Source organism: Gallinula chloropus, assembly GCF_964237585.1.
Source record: "Gallinula chloropus genome assembly, chromosome: 14".
NCBI lineage: Eukaryota > Metazoa > Chordata > Aves > Gruiformes > Rallidae > Gallinula > Gallinula chloropus.
The window spans coordinates 3,499,438-3,524,464 of NC_140099.1; the positions used below are offsets into that span (position 1 = coordinate 3,499,438).

General features: G+C 42.1%; 1 protein-coding gene across 1 annotated transcript in view; it reads left to right on the forward strand.

Annotated features, from left to right (window-relative positions):
• The window catches only part of KCNH5 (potassium voltage-gated channel subfamily H member 5), a gene marked incomplete at its 3' end in the record, with an annotated part of 151,145 nt that overhangs the window by 13,609 nt on the left and 112,509 nt on the right, over window positions 1–25,027 (forward strand). The window contains exons 3-5 of the mRNA XM_084270540.1: window positions 3,180–3,286; window positions 7,877–8,005; window positions 21,960–22,075. Of these exons, the coding sequence (XP_084126666.1) occupies window positions 3,180–3,286; window positions 7,877–8,005; window positions 21,960–22,075 (352 nt within the window). The remainder of the gene's footprint in view (window positions 1–3,179; window positions 3,287–7,876; window positions 8,006–21,959; window positions 22,076–25,027) is intronic.

Here is a 25,027-nt window from a genome sequence, read left to right on the forward strand (position 1 = left end):
CTGCTCTCCCTTCTTTTTATTTACTGACACTACAAGTGGGATTTAAAAAAAGCCTGCGAGTGAAATCCTGGCTCTGGTGAAGCTAATGGCAACATTCCCACCATCTTAAGAGAAACAGGGTTTTACATGGTGGGTACAGCATGCCAGACTTCAAGAAAGTTAGATTGGATACTGGGATGTCACCTCTGTGACCTGATATTTGTGTGTGTGAGGAGGCCTTCTTGTGCTGCCAAAGCAAGGAGACCTTGTGGAGTGCACCAGAGGGACCCAGGGAGCTGCACTGTTTCTCCTTACGAACAGAGCCTGCTTTTTAACTAGCAAAGTTTTGAAGCTATTGATGTGTATCTGTGTTTGCTGTTCTTCCTGGGTGGATGTTTGTCCTTTGTAATTGATGCCCTTTCATCCAACGCTTTTGGATGAGCAGAGCTGCAAATTGGCTGTAGGATCATATGCCTTCTGTGCTACACCTGTCCTCTATCCTGGATAATTTCCTCAAAGCCAGCTATTAAATACTGCCATGGCACACACTGTGAACCTGGAGCTCTTCTGATGCTGCTCCTCTGGATCCTGACAAAGGACAGAAGAATAGATACAAAGCCTCAGATGGGGCTTTTCTATGCCAAGGGATGCTTTCAAAGGGAGGCAGGAGCCCAGGCTTCTGTAATGACAACTGGTCTGCTTCAGAGATGGGGAATATCTAAGATTGTGCCTTTCTTTGAGTATTTCAGTAAGTCTTGTGTCTCTTTGATAAGTATATTTTCTAGGTAGTAAGATTCCCAGTAGCAGGGGTGGGTTTTGATATTTATGTCTTGTACAGTTTGCACTGAAGGCACTCGACAGGCGCTAAATGACAGGAAACATGAGGCAGAAAAAGACGGAGTGATTGACTGAAGAAGTAGGAGTCCCTCCATGTGTACAAAGCAGGACAGACTAAATTAAATTAAACCTGTGATAAGCAAAGATCTTATATAACATACAGTGAGTGCCTTTGAGGTTTTCTTTGGTGCTGTCAAAAAATCGCCTTCTGAAAGATGTTTTTATTATTCCACAAGCCTTTAAAATGTCTCTTTGTAGGTGAAGATAATGTAAGATTTGAGTATTAGGGGTTTACTGCGATAATTAGCTGCTTTTAATTTAAAATGTAAAGGTGACTGATTGTGTTCAGCAGCCCTAACTGGTATCATCCACCACTCAGAATGCCATGTACAATTTGTCATTTTAACTAATTAATGATGACTTTCTCTATTGTGAGCCGTGTAAAGTCGAGAATTTTAACAAACTCTTGTTTATTTTTCTCCTTCAGGACTAAGAGAAATATTGTTTCAAACCTCAGGAAAACAAAACAAAAAAAGATAATTAAGTTGCACAACAGGCTGTGTGAAAACTACCAGCTCTTATTTTGCCTTGCAGACAGGAGAGCAATCTGCTTTAGCTCATCGGTGCATTAAAAAAAGGCATAGATAAAACTAAAATAAAGCCAAACTCTTCCTGTTGCCATCTCACACATAGATGTGTGAAAGGTTACCAGGTGAACTAGGGAAAGTAAAGCAGGTCATTTGAAAATGAGCAGTAGGCTGTGTTCTGCCTTTCCTGAAGACAACTTTGTATGTTAAAGATAAGCATGACCATAATGAAGCCTTGTGCCCTGGTAAAGCCATTTCCTGGCGTCAGTCACCGTAGCTGCATCTCTGTTACCCACTGTCCCAAAGGTGATGCTGATGACATGTCATTTACCAGTAGCTCTCCCTGCCTGACTGGTGAATGAGCGCCTGTAGCAACACATACATGTGGTTACTCCAATGCCCCCACATCTGCCTGGTCCACCACCCATGCTGGGCATCTCCTCATTGTGGGAGCAGCCCCATTTCTTCCCTTGGTTGGCTGTATAAAGAAAAGATTCATGGTCTGGCCTTCATTGAGTATTTTAATGCTTGCCGAGTCACTAACCACTATGCTGGTTTATTGTTTCTTTCAGAACAGTAGACATAAAATAAATGTTTATTGAACCTTTGGAGGTCTGTTGATCAATAAAAGAGAAGCTGCATTGAAACCACAGAGGCACTGATAGCTTTTCTTTTCTCTTTCATATTCTCAGGGTTGTCTGTTGTAGCTTTCAGCTGAAGCTCGAACTGTTTGTGAACAAAGAAAATGGGAAAAAAAAAAAGAAGTCTGATCAATTAAAAGTGTATTCATCCAAGTGTCTGAAAGCTTTTATCCCATGTTCCATTTTCCTTCAATTCTGTAATTGGGAGTTTGCACAGAGTGGTCGTCGCTTATTTTTAATCCAGGGAAGGATGATAATAAAAGCCTGGCTATTTCCTACAAAGGCTTTCAGAAGTCAGGTCAGCAGGTTGGGTTTGCTTACCCCAGCTGAAAGTCTGACCTGGAAAAGAATGCAAAGAGGAGACAGTCAAGTGACAAGAAATAGTGTAGTTAAAATTACATTTTTATATTCTCAGTCTGGAGAGGGATAACTTTTCAAAAGCATTTTAATGTTCTTTGTATTTTCACTGAAATATTAAAGAAATACAGTGTACAAGAAGGAAAATGAGGGTGAATTTGGTTATGTTTGATAGTAGTGCCTTCTCTGCTGAATTCGGAGAACTGCAGTCATCACTTCTTGGTTAAATCCTGCCTTTATTTGTAATCGGCACTTAGTAAAAGGATTCCAATTATCTTATTGTCCCAGATGCATCTTGACAAGATTAGGTTTGTCACCATTGATTCAGCCAACAGCTTTTACCTGTTTTTTTTTAGCTTCCATTCTTCCTCCAGAAAGCTTTTCAAGAGGATTGGACAAAATTTGGGAGGTTTTGGAGTTTTTTTCAGGTTCCTCTGTTTTGACAGCAATATTCTCATGGCCTGCAACTGTGGCAGTAATGGTTTTATAGTCTGTCAGATCTTTTTCTAACCACATATCCTTAAAGATATGCTCAAAAAAAGCACTTAATGAAACATTAAAGTGGATTTATTTGTTGTCATTTCCAGTGGAAAGGTGGTCATGTTTATTCACTATTGTAGTTTCCTTGTGACACTAAATATTTAAATAAAGTGTAAACCATAATTAAACTTTAGTAAATGACAGTTAGTAGCATCCCCAATGCTGATGCTGTTCAGGTTGACTGTAACAAAGTTGCTGCTTGTGTAGAAAAAAAGAGAAACCTTTTTTTCTTTTTCAGTTTTATGTATGGTGAACTGACAGACAAGAAGACCATTGAAAAAGTCAGACAGACTTTTGACAACTATGAGTCGAACTGCTTTGAAATTCTTCTCTACAAGAAAAACAGTATGTATATGTTCCTGTATGGTGTCGAGAGTGATAATATTTACAGTATATAATAGAGTAAAATAAATTTTCATTTTAACATATGGGTAAATTTGAGGCAAGATTTGGAGAAGAAACGTGTGTTTTCGTTGCCACAGCACAAGAAAATGACTCTTTTTTTTTCAGGACAAGTGTTCAGATTGCCAAGAATAGTAGTTGTTCCCTGCTGTCTCTAGTCTGACTCCCCCTTTCCAAAATATATTTAGTTTTGAGGATTGTTTCCCTGAAGGGAAACTGGCTGGGTTAAGTGAAAAGAAATCCTGAATGAGGTTCCTCCACATTCCTCAGGAAACACCCCCATGTCTCCACAAGTGAGAACCCAGACCCTGCTTGCTGTGAGTGGATGCTCCTGGCAGTGTTGAGATGCCTCTGTGGTGTGTAAATGAGCATGTACGAGCTCTGGTGAGAGTACTACATTTGGCACCTAACCCAAGGCCTAATTAGAAAACTGGAGAATTTGATAACTTAATGAGATGTAGGACTTAAATCCCTTCTGCTTGGTGTCATTGGGTGTACAGGAGTTTGCTGGGACCAGGGAAGATTTTCTTCAGTTTGTCTTAGCCCTGAGTCCGTGTGGTTACATTTTCTGTCCTGCCAATCTGTGGGTAGTGCTTCCAGCTTATCAACATTATTTCACATACTGAGCAAAACCTGCTCTGTTGTGTGGTCTCACACTGGGCTTGTGCAGTGTGGACATCTCTTCTGGGCTGGTGGTTGAAATCCCTAAGATTGTCAGTGGAGATGAGCAGCATCCTCCACTGGCATAGGCCATCCTCCCAAGATAGAAAGCCAAAACTGCCAGATGAAATGTGCTCCAGAAATCTGGTTCCTTTACCTTGAACAGAATGAGTCTAGTTGACTGTGTCTGTGGCCATGTCAAATGCAAGCCAAGAGCAGTCTCAGTGGAGACTTTTCTTTGGTTTGGCTTTTGTTGCCCAGTATAGTTTGCAGGTCCTGTGAGGCTGGGGAGCTTTCCCTTTGGCTCAGTTGCCTGGAGCCCAGCAGCTAAGGCCAAGTTTCCCCCTGGGTGGACTTTGGTGCTGGCATGGAGCACCTTGGTGGGGTGAGGCTGGAGGCTGAGGGAAGGTTATGGTACATATCAGGAAAGAACTAACTGAGACTGACTGCGCCATAAACTCACATAAATCTTTCATGACATTGATGAGAGCATCCTGGATACCTCATCTTCTTGAAACAAACTCACATGCATTATGCTTTACTTCCACTTTCCCTTTTTAGACTAAACCTTCCTGTATATGCACTTAAATAGTAGAAAACATCTTTAGATTTCTCCAGTTCTTCCTGCTTCAAAGCATCTTAGCCAACACTTTAATTAAAAAGAGAAACAAGAGCAGCTTTGAAGTCCAGCTGTTTCTGCAGGTGCCCAGGAGAGTCCTCCAAATGACCTCTTTCTGGTTCCTCAGCATATGGATGTGTCTGTTCTCTAGATTTTCTGCTTCTCTGCCTGCTTCCTGTGCAGGTCACCTGGACACTCCCTCATATTAGGGAAATTGCCTGGCACAGGCTTGTGTTTGGTCTCTCTGCAGGTGGTGATGCCTAACACTGTCATGCACTGGGTCCACATGATTTCTGAAGAGGATTCCAGAGACACAGTGCTCTTCCCATCCCTGGTTTATCTTGCTAACTGGGCTGGCAACTCCTACTCTAGTACAGGCCAGTCCTGAACTATTTCATTTCTTTAAAATTTTATTTTATTTAAATATAATAATAAGAAAAAGGCCTTCTCTTGGTGACTTTTCTGTACCTAGCAGGTTGGGTTTTGCTTCGAGTTTTGGATTGCCTGTTGTACCTTGATGATGCTTCAGAGATTTATTGAGCTGCAGTTCTCTTAATAAAATCTTCACCTTTGCCCAGATCTCCAAGCCTACATTTTCCATAAGTTATGGAGGATTACAGTCAGACTTTATGGAAAACTACTCATTTTTCTTTTCAGGCTAGAGTCAGTTCTTATCCATAACATCTGCTGCTAGCTTTCTTCTCCATCACCCAAAGCCCAGAACATCAACCTCTTCCTAAAACTAATAGGCTTGCCTTTTGGCTCTAGTTCTGCAGCTGGTTTCCCAGAGTTTGCTACCATTTATCATATTCTGAGCCTTGTGGAAGAAGGTTCTTCAGGAAACTCCCTGCTTTACCCTCCAGGCTGAATGCTGGAGTAGACACAGAAATAAATAGTATCTGTTGGCATGAAAAACTTCTGCAAAATGTAGACAGTTACTCTGTGGAAGGGCTTGTGATTATCACCTGCAGCCTGCACGGAGCTTGCAGTGCCCTGAGAGCACCCTCCTACCCACATTTCCAAACTGTAGGTGCTGTGTATGTTTGACTGTGTGGCACAACCTCTTTCTCACCCATTCCTTTACACTTTTGGCAGAAGGGAATTTTGAGATTTTTTCAGGTTGCCTTCCCATCCTCCTTTCCTTCAGCATGGAAGTGATCTTTCACCAAGAGCATCCCCACAGCTGCTGACTTCACATGCTCCCCTGGCATTTTAACCCAGCCAGGAGGCTTGAGGTTCAGACCTGAAAGTTTGCTACAATTTTCTTTTGCTTTACTGCATACCCTTATATATAGTCCTCAGCACTACCCAGCCAGCCTATCAGCACCCATGTAGGCATGCATATACATATATATATATATATATGGGTAATACACAGGAAAGCTCTTTGCCTGCCTTTGCCCAGGCTGGTGCTTACATAGCAGTAGCCACCTTGCCTGTGTCTTTGAATTTTTTCAGCACTGATGTACAGGTTATTTTGCCTTCTTACTTTTAGAGCTTTTCAAAGGGTGTCAATGAGGTGCTGGTTATAAATGCCAGTATTACAGTATTACTCCAGAGAGCTGCAGCACTCTTTTTTAGAAGTTATGAAAAGAGTCTTCCAGGCAACCAGGAATTGAGATAATCAAGTAATCAGCATAAAGGCTTTGGAATTATCACAAAAAGCAGTCGTCCATCTCTCCCAGTTTACTGTTAGTGAGCTACTGGTTTAATCCCAGTTCAGCAATGCTGAGTTTTGTCATGAACCCCTGTGGGTTTTAACCTTCCCCACAGTAGTCCTAGTCCAAAAGGGTTTCATTGCCCTCTGGGCATCTATCCTACAGTTCCTGGCACAGCTCCCAGACATGGTGCATTAGAGGAGGTTGGAGGGGGGTGTGTGCGCAGTGGTGCCCGTGGGATAACAGCGGGCAAGCGGCTTGTCTCAATGTGTCAGCTCTCAGGCTGGCATTCAGGCAGCTCAGGAGAAAAGCCATTATGTCAACTGGCTGAAAGCACGTCAAATCCCAATGGTAATTAGCTGGCTGTGAAGGCATTTCTAGTGCAGCGTCTGTAGGTGTTGCAGGTTTGGGAGGGAGGGGACGGAGCCGTGGGCATAGCGCTTTCTCGGATGGAGAGCATCTCTGGCATTTACATCCCTGCAGGTGAACAGGGTGTTTCTAAGCAAATTGCTCTAAGTCTTTTAGGATTTCATCCCTTGCAGAGCAGCCCTGCATGTACACAGGGAGCTGCCATGTGCATTTCAGCCTAGCAGGAATCAAGACCAGGAGAGATAGAGGTTAAATACCAGGAAAAATTTCTGTACTGAAGGGGTTGTCAAGCACTGGGACAGGCTGCCCAGGAAGGTGGTGGAGTCACCATCCCTGGAGGTATTTAAAAGGCGTGTAGATGAAGTGTTGAAGGACATGATCTAGAGATGGGCTGGGCAGGGTTAGGCTGTTGTTGGACTCCATGATTGAAAGGGTCTCTTCCAACCCAGGTGATTCTATGATTCTAAGATGGTTTCAGCTTCTGGGCACTTCTGGGAGGACTCGCCAAAAACCTGCTAACCACTCCAACGTTGTAGGCAATTTTTTTGTTGGTTATTTGATGACTGGAAGGATTTGAAATTTATTTTGTATTTATTTCAAAAGCTAAATAGAGATAACTGCACTGGGAGAGTGTTCCTCTGGGCCAGACAGTGAGGAGGTGAATGTACGACCTGAAACGCTGAAAGCAGATTGAACCTCCTGATTTGTCCTGATAGGACATTTGCAGTCTGTGACAGGATTAGCTCAGGTCCTCTTAACATAATGGAGTAACATAGAATTTGAAGCATTTGACTAACAGTTTTGCATTGGATAGCTCTGTCTTATGTGAAGAAGGAACCAGATACCATCCATCTGGTATTTCTTATTTTCCTTACCTGCCTACCCTGTAGACACAAAATTCGTGAGATGTGATGGGGAGAAACAGGACCAAGAGAGGAAGAATCATGTATATTAGTTCAGAATGGAGATTTATAAAGCCACCTGTCTCTGCTTATTGGCTAATTAAATTGGTAATGTTTCCCCATTTTAATGAATCTGTAGACACAGGATTATGTTGTTTTCCTTTTCAAAGGTAAAACTGAGAGATCTGGAAGGTGTAGAAATATCTAGACATGGTCCTGAACTACACATGTGTTATAATAACATATAAACTAACAAATATTCTGTGTAGGGGCTGGGGGAACTTTGTGCTACACCAGTCTAATGGTACCTTTTTCTTTGCTTCAGGAACCCCAGTTTGGTTCTACATGCAAATTGCACCCATAAGAAATGAGCATGAAAAAGTGGTTTTGTTCCTGTGCACTTTTAAGGATATCACCTTGTTCAAACAACCGATTGAAGATGATTCAACAAAAGGTAAATATGAAATACAGCATTTTTCTTGGGTAAATGATAAAGTACATGCTTGAGCTCAGTCCTGTGACAGGGACATGTCACGCCTGTGATCTGTGTCTTGAATTCAGGAAATGTTTTGTGACCTGTCAGAGCTTCAGTGCTTTAAAAATAAAAGATGAGTCGCCATGAGTGGAAGTTCCTTATCAACACTTTGCCAGAGCCACAAGCTTTCCTTTCTCTTTGTAATTTCAGTAAGCTGGCATTCATTAAAAATGACATAGTTTTGTGTCATTTTAATGCTGTGCTGCTTTGGGAGACCTTCCTCCTAAGGAGTTGGTGTCTTTTTTTTGTTGCTGTTGGTTGTTTTTTTGTTTGTTTTTTTTTTTTTCCAGAAAAAAAAACATTTTCAGCTCCTTTGTGCTCAGATGTTGATATTTGCTCCCATTCTGACTCTTGGAGATGAAATGCAAAAGAAACAGCCCATTTGGGTCCTTTATTGCTGGCCAGCAATGTTGACTGCATGGCAGTGGACATTGTACTTGTTATTCAGCAGCTGCTGGTGATGGTGTTTGTTGAGATGTAACATGCTCTCATCACCTAACAACCCTTAGCCAGACCCGCAGCCCTGCTCAGGAGAGAATTGGTGGGGAAAGATGCAGATGATAACAGCAGCATCCTCTGTTTGGTCAGAAAACACGTGGGTCTCGTGTCAGGTTCACATCTATATTGCTTTGGCTAAAATACTTCAAGCTTACATAAAGAAGGGCATTTATGTTACAGCATCCACATCCCATCTTCTCTTGGAAGTTGCCTTCTGATGATTAATTCCTTGCCATATTTTTCTCTTCAGGCTTCGAGAAAGATTGGTTTCTCACCAAGAGCTGTGTGTGCTCTAAGCTGTCTTCTTTACAATAAACTTGGTGTGATTTGAATGCAAACAGGATTTAAGCTGATTTCTTATGATCTAGATAACACTTATTACATGTGTTTGAATAACTGAGGAGTAAATTTATGAAGGCAGGCTTAAAATGAAAGACCTCTCTTTGGGCTGACACCAAATGTGAGATTATTATTTATTTTTTTTGGTCTAGAAAGTATTATTGTTAAGTTATAAGATCCTCATACAGGAACACCTTCTCAGCCATCATAAGCGTTACTGCCTCTATAATTCAGTTAGCAACCTGCAAATCCACCTTTATTTTACTTTCAGCTCCATAATGTGGAATTCTGCTGCCTGGAAAAAATCTGAAATTTTTAGGATAAATGCCAGTTAATTGAGAAGCCAAACCCTGAATGCCCCTCCACCCCCCCTGCCCAGCTCTGCCCCACTTTTGTCAGTACACAGTTACACTGAGGCGTGTGTGGCTGGAGCAGGACAGGGAAACCGTGTTGAAGTCAGATCCCAAATGCAGAAATGATGAGTGCTGCCTCCTTTGGATTCTCAGCCTGGGAGATTAGTGCTCTGCTGCCTTCCTTGTGTGGGCAGGGAGGTGCTGAGGGGCTGAGCTCTCCCCCTCTCCATTCTGTGGCTGAGGAGGAGCAGAACACATTTAGCATCCATTATAGAACAATATATATTCCTATGGGAAAGAGCAATAGCTGCAAAGTGCATAACTTGTGTACTGCTGTTCTCCAGTGAAGGGTACCATTAGTTAAAGTGCCAGGTATTAAGTATGAACATTGCAAAATGTTGTCGTCACCAGCCGGGGAGGGTTGGCTGCAGGTTTAAAGAGCACTTGCTTCTGTCAAAGTCATACTTTAAAAAAAAAAAACAAACCAAAAACCCAAACAAAACACTGCAGTGGCACTACAGCCACATCCCTCAAGTGCCTTTAAGGTACGGTTGGAGTCTTAAGAATTTGCTCAGGGTGCTTTGATTAGAGCATTGATTTGCCATGATCAATAAGTCCAACAAGCTCCGTAATTACAGTCCATTGACCCGCTTTTTCTTCTACTTTTGCATGAATTAGAGCTTATCTTTTATATTCTTAATACATATATATATATAAAGATATTCAAATATTTGCAGCATGTTACTACAAGGATGGGAAACCAGCACTGTTGCATTACCCTCTGTGTCTCAACTGGGTGGATCTGCAGGATCCCACGGCACCAGGATCACAGTGTTGTTTTGTCAGACGTGGTGCTATGAGAGATACATAATTCATTGTCCTTGCAGATAGCATTACAATGTGCTTAGAAGCTGTCAGGCCACTTTCATTTTGAATTAAGAGATTGGTAAACATATACATCACCATTTAGTGGAGAATTTTTAAACTTTGTAGGAAGCATTTCAGTAAAATGCTGCTGTTGGGTGCTGGGATCTGTCATTGGTAGGGAGAGGGTTTTTTTTTTTTCTTCTGCTTTGGAGAAGAATTTTTCTGCAGAAAATCTGCCAGGACCATGCAATACATAATACATAAGTTACTATAGTGCAGATGAGTTACTGTCTATTACTTATGGGAGCAGTAAATTTGAGATAAAAAATTCAACAGAAATAAAATATTGATGCCATTATGCAATAATCTCTCCACACCAATATATTCTGCACTGTTCGAAGGAGTGTTGCTCATTGTGAAGCTTCAGTATATCACGCTCCTATGAGGTACAAGGATTTGGTATTTAAATCATAATCGTGGGTGCACACAGGGTGTCTATGTGTCCTGGCTCCTGGAAATAAATGGTTGGATTTGCCAGACAAGCTTGTGGTGGCTGTGGCACAGTCAGCATCCCATGCAGACCTTGCAAGGGAACAGTGGTTTTGGTGGACAGGGGGAGCGGTGCTCCAGAGCTGAGGATGCAGAACTGCTCAGAAGTGTTGAGGAGCTTGTTGTATCTGTGAAAACAGGACATGGAAATAAAAGAAAATAGTAGTCTTACTACAAAGCACATTCCAAGAGACAGGGCTCAAAAACATGCTTGTTTGCAGGCTCAGTGCAAAAAAAAAAGCAGTTGACATCACAGGAACTAGCCCTGTGTGAGTGAGGGGCATTAGAGAGGTCCAGGGGGCACTGTGACAGATGGTGTATGTCTGTGCTTACCTGTGTGCTCACCATTTGCTGTGTCTTAATGCTGCCAGGAAGGAGGAGGAGGAGAAGTGAAAGGTGTTTTGCTTGCGGGAGGAAGTAAAAGGAATGAAAATTTTTCCTGGCTCACCCAGGAGACTGAATTTGTTGCAGTCCAGAAAGCTGTTGAAACTTCCTGGGCTGAAAGCAAGCTTGGAGAAAAAAGGGATATTCAAAAGCTAACTTCCTCTAATAAAATATAGTGGTAGAGATCAAACCCCTTGTTTTCTGAGAAGGTGCAGGCAGTTCAACACTAAAGATGTGACAGACTTGTTGTCTTGTTACCGAGGCTGGTATCTATTATCGCTCTGCGATGTGCAGCTGACCTATGATGTGTAGCAATGTAACAGTGACCAATAAGTATTGTTGTATACTTGTAAATGGAAAATTGCTTTAAAGCTGTCTAACCTTGCCAAAGTGTGAAAAAACCCATCATCTGAAGTAGAAGCAGTTGATAGTGATGGTAAGAGAAGCCACATGATTGATGTGTTTGGGCCTGGGTGAAGATGCCACCAGAAGCTGTGCAGGTGTGAAGGGAAAAGGGTAACAAACTCCACTGAGGTGGTTTATGGTTTGCAGTGCCCCAGCTTCTCAGGCAGTGGCTGGATGAGCTGTGGATGGCGGCAGATTTGGATAAGAGGTATGAGAATTAGTGGTGGGGCAGATGTTACAGGAGGTGATGCCTGTGCTTCGTGGTCACTGAGACAGTGCCCTATTTTCTGGTGAAGGAACTGTGCTATATGTTGTCTTTAATCTTTCTTCCTTCCTCCTGCTTCTTTTTGGTAACATAAGCATTTGTCTAATTTGGATTCAGTACCAAGCAATAGGTCCTACCAGGGAGGGGGGGCAGATCCCCAGGTGTCCTGGCTGAGTGCCTTACACAGCAGAGGTGGAAGGCCATTACAGGCATATGAAAGATTGTATTATGTAATTTCTTCCAGAGAATAAACCCAAAGACTCTTCTTTTTTTTTTTTTTTATGTTTGTAGCATTGTAGAGTCACAGTTGGATGCTTTTATTGGCTTGCTGTGCTTTTATTCTGTCTTTATCCAATGGCCTTTTAAAAACATCTGAAGACTTTCAATCCATCTAAAGACACACAGTGGTAATAATCTTATGTTTAGTTGTCAGAAAAAAAATGAAGCCATTTTTCTGGGCCCTAATTATTAGAAAGGCAAATGGGGCCACTTAAAATGTTAACAACATTGGAAGCCAGGAGTGCTGTAGATTATATTGAATTAGATTATATTGAACTATATGGAAAAGATTGGCATTATTTGGCTACTAGTGGAGTTTCACCTAGTTGTGCAGTGGCTTTATTTCCTTTGTTATTATCAGTGGAAAAAAAAATGTGGCCTCTAAGTAAACTTGGAAGATTTTTCAGCTAGTATTGTCACTGGTTCTCTTAAGTCTGTTTTGAGTGAAAAAATCAGGCTTCTCACCTGAAGAGATTGGGAAGTTCTGTTGAATACTGATGGAATGTGGAATTAGGATGCAAAGCTGTGTTAATGAGTCCCCTACAACTGAGGACCGTGTGCTGTTAACAGATGGGATCAGGAGATGGCACAGCAGTATCCAGAAGTTGCAGTTTTTGGTGTTTTTTTGCTTGATAGAACCAGACTTTGATAGTCAAGACTGTCTGGGACGATGCTGTAATGCTTCCAGTGATATAACTCTTTATGGTTATATAACTCTATATAATGATACAACTCTATCTCTGAGTGTGACAGGGCTATAAAAAGTGTAGTAGTTGCAGAAATACGCACTTATGCTTGCTAATCCTTGCTAAGCCTATAATTCTGATCCTTTTTTATCTTTAATAAGTGCAAGTTATTAAGCATATATAACTAGTTGCACATGAGAACTTTTTCCTTGTGGGGGGTATCAATCCTGGTGATAATAGAGGTGGGTGAAGGGATTAGAGCATGAAAATGAGGTTTCTACCTTTAGCTAAGCACAGTGTACCTTGTTGGATACATCACCTGGACAGTAATCCATAACAGTAATTTAATAGGTCACAACTTGGACATCCTTACCCTTATTACAAGGGTCTTGGTGCTCTAAGACTCACTTGTGCTGGTGCTGTTTCTATTGCTCTGATCTGCAGAGTGTCACCCCCCAGTGCCTTCAGGCACCCAGGAGACCAACTCCATCTCTCCATTCTCCCCTGGGTCTAGAGTGCAGCATCCAGGGACACATGGGCCTTGAGAAAGGACTTTGAGGGGGATGACGAAAGAAATGGAATAGGCCAGGTGAGCTCCCAGCGTCAAGAGTAGACAACTCAGAGGAATGATGCTAAGATATAGTCTCTTGGTATTTGAAACCATCCATTTTGGATGCGTGCAGCTTGCTAGTAACTAGGAGGTCATTCCAAGGATGCTTTGCTTCTGTTGATAAGCATCCCCAGTGTTGTCTTCAGTGACATGCTGGTGGCACGTTTAGCAGACACTGCAAAGGCTGAACAGTCACAAAGAGGTAGTTGTTTCTTTGCTAGGGGTGATGCTCTGAGGCCTTGTTTCTGCCCTCCCCCTTCTTGCTTTGCTGCTGTCAGAGCCCCACTGTGATGAAGAAGAGAGAATTTCCATATCCAGGGCTGTTTAGTTTCCTTCACAGAAATCACGTACTTCTCTGAATCTGATGCTGCCTTTTGAGACCTTTGTGGGCTCCACCAGCGACCCACAATGCACGTTACCTGGCTGTACATTTCTAGAAGTTCAATGAGTGATGAAAAAGAAATCCCTTTGAAATTAATTCTTACCCTGTGAAAGGCTGAATTAAACTGGAGGATGATCTTTAAAGCAGTAGCTGTTTGTAGATGGATACACTTTCTATGTAGAAAACTGAACAGTCATAAGCCATATATAAAGTAATAAGTATAAATATAGAAGAGTCAGAGAGTTTAAGAGTCTAATCTGTATATCACTCTGCACTAATTTTTACCAAGTTACTTTTAAGCTGAACCCATGCACTTGTGCATAAGTAGACTGTCCCCTCCAGACAAACACCTGGTATTGGTCTAGAAGTCTGTATGAGACTGAGGATCCACTGTGTTCCTTCAGTTTTTCTTGCTTTTTTCATTGCACTTTTGGCTTGAAAAAAAATGTCATATTTAAATTAACCTGGCTTCAGCTTCTTGCAGCGACATCTTCTTATGCATTTTTTTCTACTGTACTAAAATAGACCCATTAAGTCACTTATCAAGTCACCACTCCACCTTCTTTTGATAAAGGAGTTGAGCTTCTTAAACCTCTGTCTAGCCTGAATTTGGAGGTCTGGGGATGACAGATACACAGACATTTTAGGTTCACTTTAATCCAGCTTATTGGCAGCAGTGAGGATGGAGTGATGGTGGCATGGACTTCAGCCTCCTGGGTCCTCAGTAAGTTCCTGTAGTTGCTATTGTAGCCACGTACGTTCACAGCTAACTCCTCAATTACTCCCTATTCCTCATCCTCTCCAAGCCTAGTCCTTACTATTGTATACGTAAGGAGTAGGTGACTTTATGCCAAAGCAAACCACATGCTGAATTGCTCATCTACTAAGAACTCTGGATACTTTTCAGAGCTATTCTTTGCTAAGGACATTGTCCCCTCCCATGCTAGAAATTTGCATTGCTTTTGCCTAGATACTACATTTCCATTTAAAACACATTTTCATGGCACATGCCCAGTTATCAAGTACATCATCCTGCGTGACTGCCCTTGCTGCTGTTTAAGATTCCTCTAATCTTTCTGTCATCTGGGCACCGAATCAGTCATTTTGTAATGACTTTCAAACCATAGAGAAATGCATTGAATACAAGGGGACATATCCACTGAGGTCCAGAATGCTCTCAGTCATAATTTTTAACTATTTTCCACTACTACTTCTCTGATAACTGCCAGGTAGCAAGTTCTTCATCCATTTAACCTGTAATTTACTGTACTGTGTGGTTTCAGTGTTTTGTTGAGATGGCCACACAGTGTCAATTCCTTGAAGATTACTGTGCAAGAGGATTTAGCCAACCTATGGGATTCAAATGCAGCAACAGGATGAGGTAGTGGTACGTGCTGAGCACTGTGGTTGTGCTGCTATGGGAGGTGCTGGGTAGGAGCAAACCAGGGGCAGTCACAGAGGTATTGATCAAGTCATTGGTCCACTCTGCTGCCCAGCCCAGCCCCACGAGGAAGCACTGGTACAGGGACCTGCTCTGGCTCATGTCTCTCCAGCATACATCATACATACGCTGCAGTTCCAGCTAGCCCTTGCATTTGTTGGCTTGCAGCTTGTTCTGTCAAGGCTTTTGGCTGTCTTCCTGAACCAAATTTATACTCTTATCAAATAATGAAATTAACATTGCGGGGCATTTTACATCATTCCCTATCGACAGCCATTCATTATGTTCTTTACTGTTTCTTTTTTATTAAACATATTGAAACTCAGATCATCTTCTCTCTCATTTTGCCTGGCACTGAGATCAGGTTGAGCAACCTGTAGTTACTTGGGTCAGCCTGATTGGCCCTTCTGCATGCGGTTGCAGAGAGCTTTTTGGGCATACTCTGGGAATCTTTAAAAGCTTCATTGCTACTGTAACAGATCTAGCCAGAGGAGGATTCCCATATGTCTTTAGCTCTCCATGGCTGTTCTTATAAACCCTAATTTCGTATTCACATACTTGTTCCCTTTTTCTTCCCATCCCTGGGTGCTTTGTTGTATGCTGCCTTTTTTTTTTCCTTTTTAATTTCTAGCAGCTGCCTTCCTTTTGAGCCTGAGCCTTTGACTGATGTAGTCTTCTTTCCTTGACCACAGAATGGCACTACTTTGCTTTCTGACAAACTCCTTAAAGCCAGTTGTCTGACACTTAGAGTACTTAGTCTTTTTTGTTTGTTTGTTTCTTCACAAAATTTGCACTTGTTTTTATATACCTATAAAACCCAAAATAAGTCCTTGGTGGCCCCATGTGTGTGTAAAGTTCAGCTTTAGTTGCAGAAATGTGATATTTAAGAAGTTTTGCACTGTAAATTTATGGCTATGTCAGAACTAAATTTAAAAATACGTTGTATACCAAATAGAGTCTAGTGGTATATAAATCTTAGGACTTTTCATCAGTAGATCTCATAATGGCTTGCAAAGTAGGTCATTAGCATTATCTTCATTTTAAGGAGAAGCAGCTGAAGCTCTGAGAGGTAAACTGATATACCCAAGATAACCTGGTGATTCTTCATCCATTTTGAGCCTCCCCAGAAGTTGTAGCATGTGGATGGAAACTGGGAATAGAACATTGAGCAAGAATGGAGGTTGGATGTGAAAGTCATCCCAAGAGTGCAGTGCATTATCAGAAAGGGGAATGCACAGAATTTCAAATCAGGAAATTTATCCTAGTAGTTTGAATTGCATTTGAATACACTCACTTTGTAAATAGCTTTACTGTGATTGTGCTTTGATTGACTGTTATTCTATTTATCCAGGAATCCCATTTATCTCTCTCTCTACCAAAGGAAAACCAGGATGATTCAGTTTTTAGAAGGGACAGCGAGCTCTTTCTGCCATACTTTACCTGCAATTAAGAGCAAAGATCCAGCCATTACAATGATTTTACCCTCTGAATGTTTAGAAATAGTTGAGATTTGTAGATGCTAACTATTGATGCAAAAGGATGGTCCATGTTATCAGTTGAATTCCAAACTGCCTATTTCTGGGCAGCACAAGCTCTGCTCCTGTAAGTCGCAGCGTATACATTATTTAAACATTCTGTATGTTAAATGTTTCTGCTCCACAATTAGAGTAGAACAACAACCTTCCCATGGTCTGGAGGTGTTGCTTACATTCCTGCAGACAGGAACCAACACAAGCATTGCTGTAATTACCCTTTGTGGTTGTCTTTTACACAGACTGTCATTCCTAACCCAAGTGTTTTCATTGCAGTCCAAGGTATTAGATTCTGTTCCCTGTTAGACTGATTTAAAAGCCTTCATCATTTCTGATCCTTTTAAAGACCAGACAAACCTTGACAAAAAGGTTAATTGCAACCCAGTAGAGCTCCACTAATGTTTTATGAGGAGGAACTGGTCATGTCTTGATTTTTCAAAGCAAGTGTGCTATGAAGAACATTAACATCTCACCTTGAGAGTTTTAAACTCTTCATAAACCCTGATGTATGAATTTAGCTTTAAAATAACATAATATAGTTTATGAACTAGAAATTTTATTTTTTTTTTCACTGCAGCTGCTATCTAGGTGGCTAAATCAGTGTTTGGACTTGTACACAAATCCAGTCAGATTGCAAATTTTCAACTTCTAGTTATGTGGAGAATTTGAAATGTTTTCTCACTTTCAGATACTTACATTGGAAAACATTTTCTGTTACCTTTGAAGGCAAAGGGTAGGCCTATTGGCTACTGCTGAGGTTTGTACAGGGAAGGTGTCTTAAGCTCTAGTGGAACAAAAGAGCTCCAGTCTTTTTTGTTTGTCAGCCTGTGCCGGAGCAGGGACTTCACCTTGGCAGAGGGACCTGCCCATGTCTGACCCAGTCCCTTGTCAGGAGTGTCTGTGTGTGATGGCCCATCACTTCCAGCATCACTTCTGCTTGGGGAAAACTCCTCTGCTGTGCTTTCTTTGGACACCTTTTACCCTAATCCTTTTTCTGCTCTGCCATGCGCTGCAACAGCATCTTTGACTGGTTGACATTTGTCCTTTATTTATAGAAGGCAGCAGAGAGGAGTGGGTGTTGGACATTGATGAGACTGTTTGTGTACTGGATCAGTCTGCAGAGTGTATTAATGAGGAGGAGATTGGTGACCAGAAGTGTCAGAGAAAGGAGAGATGCTCCTATGGCAATGCAAGAGTGTAGTTTGCAGAAGGTCCCTGAACACAGAATAAGCAGTGAGTGTGGTGGTGGCATGGAGCTGTTAGGGTAATGGATAGGAACAGAACAATATTTTGCTCTGCTTCTGTTTAAGAACAGACTCTTGTTTCATTCGGATCATGAGAATGAATCCAAATCATTCTGTGGGTTTCTTTTTTTAAGGCAGGTGTACGAATTCTTCTGGTTTAGTCCATGAATCCAAAAGTAATTAAAGAGAGCCAGGGAAAACAATAACTTTATGTGGGTGTTATTCCAGAATTTTCCATCTGAGGTAATGAACATCTTCCTCTGAAATACCCAGTTTAACTTACAAGCAGAAGCAACTGCTGGCCTGATCTGGTGTGATTGGATGCTGCTGCCTTTGTTCCTAAGAATTTGAGTGCAATGCTGCAAGTTCAGGGTATTATTTTTCAAGTGGTGCTGTGGAAGAAAGACACAATCCAGCTGAGCTGAAGAGAGCATCAGAAGTGTTGCTTTTTCTCCCGAATAGCCTTTTTTTCCCTCTTGCACCTGCTATTTGTGTCACCCCTTTACTCCTTCCAGACTGAAAATAGCTGTGAGGACAGGCGGTCACTAATACATGGGATAAAATTATCGTTCTTTTCAAGTCTTGTGCCTGTAGAGGAAAAGAAAGGAGAGAATCCTTTGGAGAAACACTGACAGCAGTAGGCAGCTATGCAAATTCTGCCTGGTCTATTTAAACATACGCAGTGGGTTTAAATATAATTCTGAACTTATCTAGGCTACAACAAGGTCAAGAAACAGAGAAATGTACCCTGTACAGATTATTTCAGACGCGAGGCAGCCTGTATACATTTTCACCCTCCCACTCATACCCCAGCATCTTGCTGTTGCTATGTTTTTAATTCTCTTGGGTTGTAAATAGGAAACAAAAGAAGTTGGTACTTTTTTCACACTATTGCAGATGGGGAGATTGGAGCAGGTAGGATCATGCTGGACTTTGTGCTGAATTAGAAAAAAAAAGTCGTCCTGGTGTATTCTGCACTTCCAACATCCAGTCACAGGCTTCACAGGGCCGAAAGAAATGTGAAAATGTGAAGTTTCTAAATGAGGCTGGAAGAGTTGTTACAAAAGGTCTGCTCTAGCACAAAGAGAAGCTCTCGCCTTGGTGGAGAAAGGACACGATGAAATGCTTTGCCCTGCGAAAAGAAGAGGTCAGACCAGATCAGCAGAGTGGTAACCCTGGATGCTGAAATGTGTGGCTTCTTTCTTTCACATGACACTGATGATCTCACCAAAGTGGAAAAGGAGTATTTGAAAAAGTCATAGTTCTTCCTTTCTTTTTATTTTTACGATAAAAGGATTGCTGTTGTTTGCTGTATGTCTTGCTCCCCCAGCTCCTTGTGCTACATCTTCCCAACTTCCCCAGCGTTTCTGTATTCGCCCTTAATGCAGAACAGATGTTTTTTCTTACCTAAGCTGATGACAAGGGATTTCTTATGGGTTTTGCTTTTATAAGAGAAGCATTTATAAGGGAGGCTGCCCAGGGATGTGGTTGAGCCACCTTCCCTGGATATGTTCAGAAAAAGGGTTGATGAGGTACTTAGGGATCTGGTTTAGCATAGGATGGGAATGGTTGGACTTGATGATCTTCAAAGGTCTTTTCCAACCTTGTGATTCTGTGATTGTTAAAACCTGTATTTTTGTGAGTGGGATCCATCAGCCTGTGAAGGACCATGGGAACAAATTGCTAGAGAGTACATGAAACCATCTCCAATCATTGCCAGCCTGTGACTCTTCTCCAAGTCCTCATCTAATCACCTTACAGATCAATGCTCTAAACTTCAGATAATAAAGTAAACCTTGAATCATTAGCTATCAGCCCTCAGAATGGTTACAGAATGGTTGAGGTTGGAAGGGACCTCTGAGGGTCATTTTGTCCAACTCCCCTGCTCCCCAAGCTCAAGTAAGTTGCCCAGGACCATGTGTCTGTATGGCTTTTGAATATCTCCAAGGAGGGAGACTCCTCAGCGTATATTGGTGCATGGGTTTGTACCTCCTAAGGTAAAGGACTTTACACTTCTCCTTGTTGAACTTCACGAGGCTTCTCTCAGAGTTGGAGTAGCTGGCAAAGCTGTGACAAATGAGGGAGTTCAGGACAGAATCCAATGGGCTGTGGTGGGTTTGATGTTGATGAGCAGCTCTCCATCACATATTTATGAGCTCTGTGGGGCAGGGTGACAAACTAAAGCTTGGAGACTGCCCCGAATCCATCCCCGTGGACTACAGGGAAGAGAACGTTTTGTGTGTGAATTTAGGAACCTGCACAGGGTCTGGAGGTGGGTAACCACTTCCCAGAAGAGAACTGCTCTTTTTCTTTGGATCTGGTTGCATGGTTGCAGCATGCCAAAAGCAATCATCTGGATGCACTGTGGCCTCCAGCAATTACAAGAAATGTCGGGGCATAGCTGTCAGGATGCTGCTGCCATGCTCACTTGCTCTTTGAAATCACAGGCTAAGAAAGATAAAGGACAGTTCTGAGTCTTGTCTTCAAGCTGTCTCCCTGTCACAGGATTATAGACAATTAGGAAAAAGAAAACCACAAGATTTTTTTTCTAGAAATGTATAGTCCATACTCAGATCAGTACAGTTTCTCTTGACCTTGTTTAATACAGAAAGTGCAGGTTTGTAATTGAATACCCCTGTAAGCTTCAGAAGCATGAGGCAGATCTGAAGTTCACATAGAAGGTTTAGATTTGAAAAGCTGATAAAATACTTCTATTTTTTACCTTTTTTCCCAGTGCATTTTTAATGTTCATTTTTGAGGTCATATATAAATAGCCAGACAGAAATGGTCTGTGCTGTGCTCGTGGCGTATCATGGTATTTAGAACTGTTCTGGTTGCTTAAATGATGAACAATGGATTTACATTCGTGTGAATGTGGTCTTTGTGGGTAAATTACAAAGCCAAACTGTAAATTATTTTTTTTCCTTGAGGTTTTATTGTCTTCTCTGTTCCCTGTTCTTCATTTTATCTATCTGCTGGGCATTCAGCATTCAAGCTAAATAAAAGTAATGCTTTCCTGTCCGTAACTGGTTTGGTATTTCATACACAGCTGTGTAGTAAAATTGCAGGTTATACCTGGCCAAACTGAATGTTGAGCATCTCCTTCAGTGCCTGTTGGGAGGTACTTCCTTCCTGCAAATAATGTGGATTTCCGAGGTGCTAACACTTATTCAACCCCTGGTATTTTCTTTGCTACCACCAATCTACCTCATCCATTACCACATCCACGCCAGCTGTCACGTTTGGGTGTTTTCCCAGCAGGAATGACTTGATGACATGTTCCTGGGTCGGCGCTGCTGTCAGTAACAAACTCTGATTGCTCCTTTCTGAACACTGTAGAAAAAGTCCCCCAGGGGCTGCCCAGCGTGTGGGTCTCAAGCTACCATTAAGGCAGCTGTTTATCATTAGTTTAACAGCCAAATGTATTTCTTAATGCCATTTAAAATCTAGTGCTTAATCTGCCTTTATAAAGTCTTACTGAATTCTTTCCTTTGGTCTGAAGCATTGCTGTTGATGTGGCCCCAAATTTTGCTGGATTTTTTTTTTTTTTTGGCTTTTTTTTTTAGTTTTAGTTTTGCCCCTGAAGTGTAGTTGGGACAGTAAAGTCTTAAGGATCAGAATTTTGAGGCTGAATCAGCAGGAACCTTTCCGTAACTGAGGAGGATTTTACTTCAGCAGGATTTGCAGCCTTGGGAAGCCTTTGCATTAACTTCAGCGGCTTAGAGTTCGATTTCAGCAGCAGAGTAACTCCCTAGAAGGCTGAAAGCACAATGTGATCCCTCTAACACAATGTCTCCAAAAGGCAGAAGAAAGAGCGAGCCAGAGCATTTCCATTTCACTCAGATTTACTCGCGGTTGCCTCGAAGGAGCGGTGTTTTTCCTCTTTTGCAAAGTGGTTAAGCCTGGAGCCTGCAGCTCTTCTGTGCAGCAACGTAAAGAGACTATTCAAGCCTGACTTGGTATCGGTGAACACGAAGGAGATTTACGAGCGATGAATGAGGCCTGCGGCCTTCTGACGTGATTTCTTTCTTTCCTGCAGGTTGGACCAAGTTTGCTCGGTTGACACGGGCCCTGACGAACAGCCGGAGCGTGCTGCAGCAGCTGACACCCATGAACAAGGCTGAGGTGGTGCACAAACACTCCCGGTTAGCTGAAGTAAGTGGGACAGACACCAACCTGCTCTTTCCGTAAGGCAGGAAGAGATGTGGGAGGGGGGAGTAAAAAACCCCAGCTGATTCCCAGTAATAAATAATACTTTTCAGGAAAATATTTCCCAGTTCTGATTTTTTTCCACTTTAGCTCATCCCAAAGCAGCACTGTGTGCCAAGCCCTAAGTTTCTGGGACAGGTCACGCTCTTTCAGTCATGAAAACAGTCTCCATAGGTCGCTTTTAATTACATGGTCCTATTTCTGTGCATGCAATTCTCAGTTTGCTGGTTGTCACTTAACTTGGGGTGCACAGTGTGCTCCTCTGTGTGCCGTCTCACAGCGACATGGAACCGGACTTGATGTCCTTGAGCCCTGTGGATGGTAACTTACTCTCCCAGGGAAATGGGGTTGTTTGAGAAACCTCTGTCTGGGTCCCTGAAGTTTTACAGGACCACTGACTACATGTATACCTTTATGTTGGCTTTCTTGGAAAGTCATTCCTGCACTATTTTGCTCATCATTTTTATTTCTTCAGAACTGATGAAATGAACTCTTTGGCAGGTTGCAAACATCTCCTTAACAGTGCAGATGGTGCAACAAGTGAATGCCTTCAGGTTAACTGATGAAACAGAGGTACTGCTTTCATCTTCATGTCCATTGGTAGTGAAAAATATACGGATGACAAATATATAGTCAAAATATGTGGCCTGCTGAAAATAACAGCCTTGTGCCAGACCACTTGTCCTGAGTTCGATGCTAAGAACTGGTAGCAGCTTTAAATGGGGATTATTTTTTTGGTTTTGTTGTTCCCTTTCTGGTGTTAGTGGACTTTGATATAAAGGGTATAGTGAAATTAAAATCAGAATGAAACCCCACAGTTTTCAGGTTTTGGCAGTGCAGTGTTTTCCCTTGAATTATCCCTTACCAATATTTTGAATGTCTGCTGAGTTACTGTCACGTCTTGCTTTTCTAATTCGTGACATTTCAGTGTTCTGTAAATCCACTTACATCATTATTGGTTTAGTCTAGAGAAGGGAAGACTGGAGAAGATACAGTAACAATATTCAAATCAGACTAAAGCAGTTGCATAGAACAAGGAAGGAAATTTTTCATCAGGAGCGCTGTAGATAAAGAAAAATAATGGCATTAAGTCACAGCAAGGAAGATTTAGGTCTGGAAGTAGGAAAATATCAGGTAAGGGAGAAGGCTATACCCAGGAATAGGTTGCTTGGAGAGTGTATGATCCCCTCTGTTACAAGTTGATTAGAGTTGCAAAGTGCTGTGAGGAATGCAGTCTGAATGGAAGTACACCATTGCTGTACAGGACCCATTTTCCATACTTCTGTGTCTAGGATGTTATCATCACAGCTCATCCTTTGCAGAATGTATGGCCCACCTTTATCAGGCTTAACAGTTATCAGCCATTTTCATTAGTTGTATACAAGAATAAATCAGAGAGTCTCTGATGAATGCAGACGACTAACAAGAGATATTGTGTATTCTTTAGTGGTTTAAAATTAAAAATTCATGCAGCATGAAAGAAATAATCATTATAGTTCAGTGGTCTCCACAGCCACTTGCAACCCACTCACCGTGTCAAACTCAGCATGATATTATGTTAAGAATAATAATTACGCTTTTACAGTATCATGGGAGCTCCTAAGCATTCCATCACCAGAGGCATAGGCAACTACCATGCATATGTTCTTTGCATTCAGCTTGACCTCTAAGTAGCTTATTATTCTGGCTACAGTGAGGCTGTTTTCACCTCCTGCCCCAGTGAACAAGGCAGAGAACACACAGGTCTGGAGAAACCAAGGAAGGAAGTCTCAGTCCTGATTTATCGTGACTGTAAAGCGGTGACCACAGATGAGTCCAGAGAGATAACTGCAAATAAAGACCAGATTTTGAGTCAAAGCCAGTATGGTGTGTTAAACACAGGGGACAAACTTGGCATTGAAAGAAGTTTCCTGGATTTGCAAAAGGCTTCTGTGAAAAACTGACTGAATGGACCATTGCTTTTATTCCAGGGAAGGACCCGTGGGTCCTCCAGTGGGTTCAATGTGCCACAGTGGCTGGCTGAGCCTTGCCCGTTGGGTGGTTGTAGAAGTGCTGTTAGTGACCTGGTCACTGGGGAAGGGACACGTGGAGATTGATATGTTTATGGGTCTCACCAGGAGTTTGGCATCTGTGAGGGTCTTTGATGAGTGCTGTTGGGATCACCACTGCTTGGGTGTGTGTTGCTGTTCAGCTGGAGCTCAACACATGCCTTTGTGTTACACTGTGTGGTACGAGGCTGCTGACAGGGGGAGCAGCTATGGTCTCCTGGTCTCTGCTGCACTCTCACTGCTGCCTGCGTAGTTGGTCTAGTGGTTTTCTGGCCACAGAATGAATTTGCCCAACTCAACTGACTCTGAAGAAATCAAATTCCTAATATAACAACATTTTTCATCATATCAGTTGGGCTGACATTCCTTACAGGTTGTGATTGCTAAATCTGACCTTGGGGAGGATGAGAACAGGTAGGCAGGAGCAGGTCTGTGTCCTGTCAGCTTACAGGCTGACATTGGGAGAGATTAGACATACTGGGAGCCACATCCTCCAGCACAAAGTGAGAGAGACTGCTGTTGTTGCTCCTTGGTGATTTCTGAAGAACAGATTTTTCAGTAGAGTCAGAGTTTTGCTGTCTGATCTTGGTGACAGCTTTCTCATCTTGAAAATAAGACTGCAAAGAATTAATGGAGAATCTGTACCGGTGCTACTTGAGTTCATATTCTTAATTTTATGCTGTTTATTCAGAGCCATTTGCTCCTCTTCATCAAGTAAGCATCCTGTGTTTGATCATTTTTACACATATGGACTGTTACTTGCAACCCAACTGTCCCTGCAGATACGGTGCATCATCTCCAATATGGGACAGGCGTAGGGCTTACATCAATTTTAAAGCTGCTGGAATTA